The sequence below is a fragment of the Rhea americana genome, unplaced genomic scaffold, assembly GCF_003343005.1.
Source record: "Rhea americana isolate MKP2758 unplaced genomic scaffold, rheAme1 scaffold_313, whole genome shotgun sequence".
Taxonomy (NCBI): domain Eukaryota; kingdom Metazoa; phylum Chordata; class Aves; order Rheiformes; family Rheidae; genus Rhea; species Rhea americana.
The window spans coordinates 253583-265452 of record NW_028186439.1 but is presented as its reverse complement, the minus strand read 5'-3'; the positions used below and the strand labels follow the sequence as shown (position 1 = coordinate 265452).

The window sequence follows — 11870 nt, the reverse complement described above, 5'->3', positions numbered from 1 at the left end:
CGCTCTGTCCCCGACCCCCCGCTCTGCCCCGGACCCCCGCTCTGCCCCAAAGCCCCGCTCCGGCGGGCGCTGCCGGGCCGCCGGCCCCAGCCTGCGCTCGACCCGTTCTCCTTTTCGGACCCGTAGGGAGGGCGAAGGCTCTCCGCCGCCCCCGCGGAGGTTGTTGTAACTTTACCCTTGCTCCGATTTCCGTTTCTGAGCAAACCGGTCATCCCTGCAGACTCTCCGGCTTATTATTTTAATCCCTAAACCGTCGTACAAGGGCTTTCTATGTGTTTCCTTTCAAATACATATGTATCTGCTATGACATGGCTGGCAATGTTTTCTGTAGTATTTTTTAGTGTTTTTCTTCTCGGAGGAGTTCTGAAGAATACTTATTTCACATTTTTACAATAACTTCTGGCCTTTGTCTTTCTTTTTGCAAAATCTTTTAATTGTTTCTCTTCAGAGGTGTGCACACGATTGGATTATGGTTCCATTAAATTTTGGACTGGGTATTTTCCACTTGCAACACATGGCAAATTTTTGCAGTGTCTGTTAAAACTTCTCCTCTAGCTTTGTGCTCTGCAACATTTTTTGTCCTCTGAGCACGCTTTCCGACCTAGCAAACTAGATGCTCCCCACAGCCCTTTTAATTTAGGCTCCTCAGAAGACGGGATATACTGCATCCTGGCTATTCATTCGACAAGGAAAACGTATAACACTTCCAAATTGCAGTGTTCAGACTGATGGCTACATTCACTACTGGGCTTTTCCACTTCCAAGCACTAGAATGAAGAATATTTATTTATTTTTGGCTGAAAATTGCAAGCAGCTGGTGTTGTCTCATTTGCTGGATGAAGTGAACAAACTCTGCTCGCACATAACCGCGCTAAGCAAATGCCGGCGCAGGCCAGACAAAATAAACTGGTCTTATCTGGCAAAAACACTCACATGACCTGCGCCTTCTGTAACGTGGGCTCAATCCTGCAAAGCGTTTAGGCAATTTGGCCCCCAATTAGCAAAATTATTAAGCTTGGGTCTAACTTGAAAAAAAAAAAAAACACGTGAGTCACCCTAATGGCTTTAGCAGCATGGTGATTTCTTCTCAAAGTGCTGAACCAAGATGGTTTTGCTGTGAAACGCAGTGGTAAGCTCACATGAGCAAACGCGTGCATAAATCCCCGTAGAATGAGGAACTTGGGTGRTTATTTTGGAAACCAAAACTGCTCTGATCCAGACTGAGCTCCCTTCATAGCTGTTACGGCCAGGCTGGTTCCTTGAGCAAAGGGACTGGTTTAGCGACGTTGTTTTTGTATTTCTTTTYTGTTACTTTGGCTGCAAACAAAAATTGCTTTAATATTTTGTATTTAATTCAGCTTTTCCAAACATAAAATGTATACCAGGATGAAACTTTACATGTAATTAATATCAGAATAAAGCAGAATTGCTTCTGCTATTGCTTGGTTGGCAATACCTTATGTTAAATACAGCTGGATTTTCATTTTGTACTTCTTTTTAAGACATACAACCTTATACTGCTAGAACCTTGCACTTTGTTCAAATGGAAACATRTATTTATTTTCATTGTCTCCTAACTAAAAAACCCCTAAGATTTYCCCTCTTTTCAAAGAAATAATTGCTAGAAGGAAAGATACATTGTGAAAAAATGCCTCAAGATTACTATTTGTGGAAAACTGTATGAAAATAGTGTTTTATAATAGAAAGAAAATACTTTTAAAGGAACAATAGAAAAGTAATTTCTCTTTACCTGACCTTTTTTAACCTACATCCTAACATCATAAGCAACCTTCAATGTACTTCAAGTGTATTACTGGTTCAGCTGTGTCAGTCTGCAATAGTCGGTATACTGCCACTTTCAGTATTCTGCTTATAAAATCCTTTCTCCATTTAAATGGTTATTTCACATCCTCTCCCAGGAGAGAAAAATTTCAGGGAAATGTGTTCATAAATAATGGCAATTATCACAGATTGCTGTAAAACACAGGAACGGTTCAGTCTGGTCGATTTACACTGAGGAAGTTGAACGCCGAGGAATCTTTTCCAGCTACGGGGATTGCAGAAGCCGTGCGAGCCGTCGAGACCGGCAGCTCTGCGAGCCACCGGGTGGCTTAGGAAACGGTTAATGGAGAAAGTCCTTTGCTTTGAGGTGAAGCAGTGGTTACCGGGCACCTTACAAAGGCCGAACGATGATAAATCACAAATTCTGCCCTCAGGATTATAAAGCAACCCAAACTACAACGCTCTGGAAATGACACAAGTGACAGGACACTGCACGGTACTTGATGGCTAATGCAACAGAAAGGATTTCTTCCTACTTCTCCCAATATATACCCTGCAGTATGGGCTTTTCTAATCTTTAAGTTGGTTACTTCTATAAATGCATTTATTTGTCTGTTGAAAAAAATAAAGTCTTTCTGATCGTGCATTTATAACTCTTGGAAGAGCAACTGGTGCAGCTAGGAATTTAAATCTTGTTATCAGATTCCTATTTCAAAATGTCTTTCCAGACAGAAGTTGTCCCAGTTTTGGAGACAAAAGACCTCCAGTACGTTGTGGGCTGATACTTCAGGAGATGCCCAAGGCCTGCATGAAAGGCAAAATGGCTTTCTTTGTATCTGCTAAAAAAAAAATTGTGAATATAGAAAATGTTACGAGGRAAGAGTAAGAACTGACAGTCTTGTGCCACTGTCCCCTTGCAGCGTTTTTTGCAAGAAACTGAAAACACACGCTCAAGAGGCCGCGCTCAGCTCCGGCTGGGTGCACCCTAGCTGCACTAAAACGGAGCTTCTGCAGCAGGGTGAAAAGCCAGCAAGCTGCTGGCAAACTGCTCGAGCCAGGCAGCTTCGGCCAGCACGGGCACGGTCACCCTCGGCGAGCCGGCCCCAGGCAAAATACGTGACAGAAGGCGGTTCTGGTCCGTGCCGAGGGCGGTGCCGCTCGGACCGGCCCCTTGTCACAAGCGCTTTAGCTCAGAGCTGTCCGGGCGCTGCGGCGAGCCGCGGCAGCCGGCACGACAGCCTCGCGCTGACACGAGGAGAGAGGCGGCCGAGCGTGTAAGCGGAGAAAGCTCCCRCACCAGATGGTTTCGCTTTGCCTCCTGCCCAGACCCCTTCCCTGTGTCACGGGGAGCCCGGCGGTAGCTGCCTGGCCCGGAGCTGTCACTTGTCATTGCAGCTCCAGGCTCTCCCGTTTACTGCTGGACACGTGCAAAAGTTCAGGCAATACAGGCCAGRGAGGTTTCTGATCCTATTGCTCATCCAAATCAAACAGCAACTGTTAAGGCTCCTGTGACTGCTTTGGAAACGTTGATAACATGCTGGTCCATCCTGGCTTTCTCCCAGCCCTTCCCTTTCCTACCCACCCCAATTATCCAAAGGAAAAACAAAAACTAGAGCAACTGAGGGAGACTGTAAACAGAAGGATGGGGCTTTACGCTCTAGGGGAAAAAGAAAAAAGAAAGTTCTCACCACTGATCAGGTTCTGGACCTAGATACTACTATTGTGTAACCTACCTTCACATCACATTGCACGTCTTCAGAGACCTCGCACTAGCTGCTTGCTTGCTCTGTTTTGGACRCGGCCCTTTCCAGGGGCCTCTGGCAATAGTTGGGCTGGCTCAGGACATATCTGCAAAATATTGGTGTGCATTCATCACAGCAGAAATTGATGCTTTGAAATATATATATACAAGACAGAAAACAGCACTCTAGCACTTTTATCACTGATAAAAAAAAAAATGGGTCCGTACTTCAGTGCAATGCAAGCTGGGGAGCGGGCGTGGAGGAACAGATTATTTGGTTTCTCCGCTGTCTTATATATGTTTATCTCAGTAGAAACTCAGATCAATGCAATTAAATACCAGAGTTAAAAATATCAAGTGGGTCAAACTAGTGAGCATACCTTTAAGATTCAAAACCCCTTCGAGCAGCGTTAGAGATGGCATACTACCACCTCAGCCTTGTGGGGAACACAGAGCGAGCGTCTTGCACAGGTCTCTGCAGTCCCAGCGTTTCTGCATCTACTTCTCATCTTTATTTTAAATACAATAGCATTAAGTTTTGTCAGTCGTAGCTGTCTTTCTGAAAACCTCMAATCATTCTGGGTACAGATCTGATGAAGACGGCAGAGAATCCCAGACTTCCATCTACGTTTTTATCACGTCACAGATTTCTCATTAGTTCAGGGCGTGAGTAGCCTTCATCCGTACAGGTAAGAACTTCAAATCACACTAATGTAACCGATTCCCTGTRCAGGTCTCCTTCCCTGTTCTACACTGTCTAGGGGAGACAAACAAGGTGCCTCCTTGGCCATCTTAACTAGGTAATATTTTTATTCCTGCCAGGGTGTGGAATTATGTGCTTGAGGCAATCCAGTCTTGAAAACAGAGAACAAATATATGACTTAAATAGGACTTTGCAGAGATATCACATGATTTCTCAGTTTGTCAGGGCTTTGGACTCTTTTTATTACTGCACTTCAGTGCAGTAGCAGTACTTATAGCTAAAACAGATCCAACCCTAGCACAGAGATTGGAGGGGATCTGCTGAGTCACTGATTCCACTTCCAGGCTGTTTTTCATATCACCTCTTCCATAAACTTATCAAGCTCCAGGAACTTTGACCAGATATTTCAGGATTGCAAGGGGCCCTGGGATCTTCAGACACACTTTATCATATCCCCAGGTCCCTCCTTATTAATGTACTGTATTTATGCATGGCTTTTCCAATAGTCTAGGCATTTTTTTCCCCCAAGTATAGGAAAGTTTCAAATGACATTAGAGGCAAGACATATTAAATGATTTTGAAAAAGACTCTGTACCTCCCTGGGTACTCTTAATGTAACATAGAATTGCTCTAAAACTACACTGAATAGCAAAAATGTTAAAAGATGACCCAGCAGTAACAAGTGCTCTAGCACCCAGACCTTGAAGACAGATGGACATGTGGTAGGACCAGCCAGAAGTCCAGGYGCCATAAGCAAAGTGGGAGAGTTAAAAGAGACTGCTGCAGGCAAGCTCCACCTGAAAGCTCTACTCCAGAATAACTCATTCCAGCTGGGTTTAACTTGGCATAGATGCTGGCCCTAGAGGGAATACAGGCACAYCATTTTATAAAGCTGGAGACAGTGGCTCACACCTAGAATGGATTGGTCTTATTTGCACTTCAGCTTAGGAGTTGAAGATTGGCTCAATCTGGAGATAATTAATGTTCCTTAGGGGTATGTGCGTGGGACATRGATGTTGATGGAACAGATTCCATATTCTTTTGTTGTATTTCTATTTTACAAACTTAYACTTTGTAGTTCATTACTATGACTCTTACTCCAAGTGTTACAAGTATGTAATATTAACTTGTCTTAGCTCTGAGTARTTTCAACAAGTTGGAAGACTGCATACCCCCTTTTGTGTTAAAGTCGTGGCATTTAGGAATTTAAGCTGAAATGCATTTTCCATTTTTCTCCTTCCCCCATCCACAATGGATCCCACCAATATGCACAAGAGTGGGATGACTGGGCATCTACGCTAACTGGTATTGCTCAGAATAGTTGGCTCTCAACACTGGGTGGACAAGCGCYTACACTATAAACAACAAATGCAACTGTCATTTATTTTAAACTGTCAAATCAAAATCAAAAAAGTTCAAAGGTTCAAGTAATACTTGTATTGTGAAACATGATCCCTCTGGATTAGGACAGAAGAGTTTTGACAGAAAAACAGTCACCCTTGGAGCACCTTTTAGTCAAACAGAAAACTTAACTTCAAGGTTGCTAATCTATTACTGGCCTTAAGCAGCACACTGATACAGTGGTATTTGTTAAATCTGCACTCTGAGTGTTGCACGTTCACACGTCTTCAGTAAGGGCAAACAAAACCCACAAGAAAAAAAAAACAAGGAAAAAAACATCCCTTTTCTAGCTTATCTCTAATTGCACTGGGCACCATTCAAGTAATTTCTCTGTGCAAGCACTAATGGTAGAAGAGCGATAGACGGAACACTGTCTTATCACACGCAAGGTAACAYTGGCATATCCAAAGTCCAGATTGCAGTCTGCGCACTCTGCAAACTCAGCAAACCAGCTCAGAGTGCATGTACACCAGCTGGCCTCCGCCGCCTGCGCGCGAGGCTTCCCTCGGAGCACGTCCTCTCCCCTGCACAAGCGCTGCGGGGGTCGGAACGCTGCTCTCCCTTCCCCGATCTAATACAGGGCAAACAGCAGCTCCCTGGACGGGTGTCAGAGCAGCCCCCTGCTCGCCGAGAGCACCTGTTCCTTTGCACCCAGAGAACCTTATTACAGATACAGCAACTGTTCTCAAGTTGTATTTTGGTTTGAGACCTGCTGCTTCCGTTTCAAACCCCMAAACGGGCTGTATATCTTAATGGCTATTCTTACCACTCTAATAGTTTAATAAAAAATATTACCTCTAGTTACAAATCTGTGAGTGTCCTTAAACTATCCTGGCCACATCACTACTGCTAGAGTGTTATTTATGCCACCCAGGAGTCCCGTGCTWCGTACTAGCAAGCATCGCGTGTGTTATATAGCAAGTTGGCAGCATATTCAGAACAAACAACCCGTGCCTTTAGAGACATTCACCCTGCTGCTAGACCACCACTTCACTGACTCAGTTCACAGCCTTTTCAGTGTTTTCCCTCCAGCAGTATCCATGAGCATCACAGCATTTCTGAAGACAGAAAGACCATAAAAGAGGCCAGTAGCATCCAGGAAGTGCTTCATTCAGTAACAATTTCCAAGCACATCAACCAWTTTTTGTTTCTTTTCATCATCTACACTGTGCACAGACATCAGTAACTTTGTTTCTGCCTTAACGCCACCTGTGAAGTCCCTTACTGCACAGCATTTACTTCCATTAAAACTTGAATTTTTCAGCGTACTTCTAAACTGTGCAATTGATAGCCAAGGGCAGATTCAGTAGCAAGAGCTGCAGTGATGTTACTTTTTAAAGAAGATGAAGCTGCAAGCAGGAATATATTACTATGGTAAAAATAAAGCACCCAAACACAGATATTCAAGATAGAGTTGTTTGTCACTTACAGAGACTGGTAAACAACATTATTTATAAAGCCTGGCCAAGACCAAGTCTTCTCCGGGATAAGCACCACATGTATACTAAMTGTTCCCCGAATGCCAGACAGGCATGAGGAAAGAGAACAGCACTATTTTAATTACACTGTTTCGCAGGAAACCTAAACTAGAATTAGGAATAGGATATAGTTCTTCCTACTGCCAGCCCAATATTTAGACAGAATCCGATTCTGTTGTTTTAGCAGTCAGTAATTCTGGAAAAGCTAAATACCTGTTTTGACAGAAAGCACGTTAGCAAAACCCTGCATGTTCACAGTAGGTAAGCTTCCAGCAAATAAGAGCTGAAGCGGAAGCATTCGCTAGTACGAGTTACATTCTGCTACAGTCAGTCAAATCCCCCAAGGATAACTGGCTTCACAAAACACAGCTGTGAAGATGGAGCTAGCTGTGGAATTCAGGGCTGACAAAGAGCTAAACCCATCTTGCCTTACGCTCAGTAACTGCTGCTACCTCTGTTCTGCAGCRTGAACATATTCAACACTTCATATCAAGCAACTAACAGAGGACGCGAAGGGAAAAAAAAGGCATGCTTACATTACGTACATAAAAGAATAAGGGAGAASAGGAATAGGCCACCTTTTTGCCTTGCAAGGGCAAGGAACAAACCTTTCTCAGTTCAACATCCCATTAAAATATGTTGGAGGAATCAGCTCCAAGAGCTTTTTTAATTAAACCTAACAGAGGTGGAAGTTTGTAATTTGTCAAAGGATCAGAAGTAAACTCATGTCCACCTCTGACCAATGTACAAGAAAATACAAGTTAGAGCTATACACAGTACAGCATGTATAACATAAAGAACTATGTATTTAGCTAGCCAGATAATAATGATAGCTTTCACCTCCATGTACTTAGACATAAATTGCTTATCTGRAGGCAGCTTGATGTGAAGTCCTCATCTGTTATAGATACCTAACTGTATAGCGGGAGTTGGAATGTYTTATTCCCATAAACAGTTGTGCCTKTTCTCAWAAGTCCTATAGCAGAATATTTCAGGGTTTTACATTTTGAAAGTAAAGATTCTCCTTACAGCATAAGCAACTCTAATACAGCAGATCTGGCAGTCAGAAATAGCTAAAGGCGTAATAGAGAATAGTTTTCTACAAAACCTGATGGTTTTAACTTTTGTTGATCACCATTTTAAACTTCCCATTTCAACAGCATTGTAAGTGCTAAACCAGTTTATACTTGGTTTATTTGTCACTGTAGGCTCACTATATGCTAGCTCAGGTAATTGCAAGTATTCCGTAGTTACAGGCAATAGAGTATTCAGGGGCACAGACAGCTTAGTTTGCCACAGACATTTCTTTCACAGGAAAGGGTTTGTGTTCAGGTGTTGACTAACTGCCTTATCTCCAGAACCTCAACAGTATTGCTGAGGGATAACACCTCCAAGATGTGTACTACAGAGGATGATTTGAGATTGTTCAACAAGCCTCTGAAAGCYCCAGGCAACAAATATCCAACACCTTGTTCTTAGCATATATGGCATTAGACCTAACCCGCTCACAATAACTTTAAGCTCTGGCTTTTGCGGGTTGTCATTTATCTCCATGACAAGGAGGCAAAGCAGGATCAGCCATCACGGGTTTAAACAGGGGTCCACATCGCACGAAATGCAGGGTACCGAGGCCCCCTAGTGGCAGGACGACTAGAGAGGTTAGAGCTAAACCCTCGCTTTTAGCCTTGGAAAGATGTGGTCAACGGCTGCAACGCAGCAACTAAGGGATGCGTCTCCTTGTTTGAAGTGGGGAGGAACTTGCAATAATTTCTGAGGGATGACGATTGCAACAGCTAAAGTACCAAATGCATTTTAATGAGTTCCAGGTTATTTCATTCACAAGAGGATACTGTAACACATCAGTACGTTAGACAGGTATGTAATTCCTACCGTACTATGGGCATTACGAAAACAGACTATAGTACGCTAGCTACTTAAAGTTATCCTCAGTAATCAGTTTTCCACAGTATTAGAGATAAGGCATGTTGCAGATGTGAAAATGGTTGCTATATCCAGTCCTCAGATGCCATATTTGCCTTTAAGTTCTTCCACTTTTGCTACATAAGCTTTCATTGCGTCTTCTTTGGACATTCCTGAAACACATAACACAGGAGGTAGTCAGAACAGACACAGCAGCCCACTCTTCTCCTACAAGCTTCCCTGAGGCAGCTCTTCCCTGAATATACTCTTTACTCTTYCCAGGACACACAGATCCTGAGACAACAAAGCCTTGCAACAACATGGTGTCACAGGCTCATCTGCTCCACACAAACTTAGTTCACACTGGCTGTGTTTTCTGCTGGTTCACTCCCTGCAAAGAGCACTTCTAGGCTAGCAAAGACCCTAAATCAATACCACTAGAAATGCAATAGTGAAGATTGTTCATTTAGGCTAAGCAAATCCAGCTGATGCATGCATTCACTTACAAACCATGCTGATTTATACATGGCCTGATCATCTGTAAATTTACACAATCTGCTGTTCYCTCGCATAAACATAATTTTGCTGCCACCTTACGCCCACTTCTGCTGGCTATCAGAGATCCACTTTTGATCATTTTTTCAGTTGTGACCCTACTTTTATATCCAGGCTCGATATTGCCAATTTACATAGGCATTCTCAAGTTATTACTAAAGAAACAACTTTTTGGAACRTTACTTGCTGCAGTGTCCCTGTTTTGCCTTTTTCTCAACTATAGAATCATAACTCAATTCTTGTGTTCCACCAAAACAAYCCCTGCTGCAGCCAGATAGCAGAAAGTTAGCTCGGAGAACAATACAGCAGCCAGACAGCTGGTAGGCAACGCAGTAACTTCCTGCTTAAGTAGATATATTTTTCAGCCTGTCATTCTACATCTGTACAGATTACTTYTWRWWWSKCTSAGMSWWWYWRRAAGTATCTCTCTCAAGCATATGGTCATTCCAGTYTGTAACTACTTCAGCATTAAGATGCCTTTTTCATGCAAGTTACAATTCCTTGCTATAGCATTTACCGTCACGCAAYAGACAGCAAGCAAGCTAAGAGTGTTACTTGGCTGTGAACCTAGTATCAAAGTTTTAAACAAGTATGATCAGCAGCCATGAGAAAAACACATTCCAAATCAAGGTTACACCTGCACAGATAGCAACAGAACAGTCTATTACTTGCACTTACTCCATCCACAATTATTACAGGAAAGCTATTCATGTAGCTCAGACTGCATTTTGGTGTAGTTTAACTCTTTCTTACAAGGCAAAGGTATTCCACAGGCAGTACATTTTAYGCTGAATTACCCAGCATCTCCCCCACACCTCCCTATTTTTTAAGCAGATACCTTTTAATGCACTCCAGGCATCCCACTTTGCTTTGCCTTTGAAGTCAAGCATACCAGGGCGCTCTGAGAGACAGAGAGAGAGAAAGAGAGGATTAACAGCAGAATTAGTTTGTAGGGCCKGGCTACAGATAATATCCAGCCCCTTCCTGAAAGCAGTTCTGCTCTGAACCACCACAGACTAAAATGACTTACCATGGTGAGGTCTGCAAGGAAAGGAGAGCACTTCTGATGCTGAAGAGAGCGTGCTATAATGCTATTGGTGGTGACAGAGAGGTTATTCTCTGCCAAGTTCCCTTAAGACAGTAACACTTGAACAGAAGAGCACCACATAGTCTGATTTTGTTTAATCACTGTACTTTCYGAAGAGATTTGTTACATGAATGCTACTCGATAAGAGAATATCAGCTCTAAAGTGAAGCAGAAGTCAGTAGTGTACAGCTTCGAACTCATTATCTCCAAGTTAATAATATTTTTAACATAGTTTTTCATGTRTTCTATCATCCTAGGGGTATAAGCACTGAATTATAACTTCACTTTAGGCTAGGGAYGGTTTCAGCTAAAAACAGAAGAAAGTGTCTGCAATCATTCTTCGTGTAAATTCATTTGCGTTTTTACCTCTCTGCTATCTTAAATACAATCCTTTGGATTACCAAATAAATGGAACTGGACAGTAGCCTGTACATTAGTCAGAGCAATACCCTTGGCACTGCTCACATGGCAGCACAACCTACAAAGCTAGTTGGCAGCTCTACCCCTCCCAACAAAAGAAAACCTCCAGCTTACTATTATACAGATTGCTTTTTTAGCCAACTCCTGTTAGCTACTGCCTCACAAGAAAGCTTATATAAATGACGGTATACTAGCAGCTCTGCAGAACTATTTCACCTTGGCAAGCGTTAATAATGCTGCTTTCCAACGACGCTAAAAGGGTCAGGTCTGAAGACCAAGCTCAGTTCTTCTGTCCCCAGGGCCACTCGTCTCAGAGAGACCCTGCGCGTGCCCCTACTTACACTCCCAGCACACGCCGCTGCCAGCCTTGACTGCCGCCTGCACCCAGGAAACTTACCCGGTCAGGAGACCGGCGCCCCGGGGGAAGGGCCTTTGTCCTTCCCAGCCCCACGCACTCCAGTGCTCCGCGGACAGGCCTCGCTCCCAACGTCACTCGTGGTCCGAGCGGCGGAGCACGAACCGACAGCGGGCTCCAAAACCCGAACACCAACGTCTGCACAACGGATTCGCAGAGCTTCCCCGAACCGCTCGGGCAACCGCGCCCCGCTACTCACGCGTGTTCACGTCGCCCACCGTGGCCTGCTTGTAGTGGCTGTACACGTCCAGCATCTCCTGGTCCGTCGGCTGCGACTTGAGCTGCTTCACCTCCTCCGCCGCCTTCTCGAACGCGGCCTGCGGAGGGCAGCAGCGCCGCCGTGAGCCCCCCGCGGCCCCGCAGCCCGC

General features: G+C 44.0%; 1 protein-coding gene across 1 annotated transcript; it reads right to left on the bottom strand.

Moving 5' to 3' along the window:
• Positions 1-8899: 8899 nt before the first annotated feature.
• DBI (diazepam binding inhibitor, acyl-CoA binding protein) lies at positions 8900-11864 on the bottom strand (the record flags this gene model as incomplete). Its single annotated transcript, XM_085310180.1, has 3 exons — positions 8900-9198; positions 10419-10481; positions 11702-11864. Coding segments are annotated over 3 exons (300 nt in total), but the record flags the coding sequence as incomplete, so codon positions are not given.
• Positions 11865-11870: the final 6 nt, after the last annotated feature.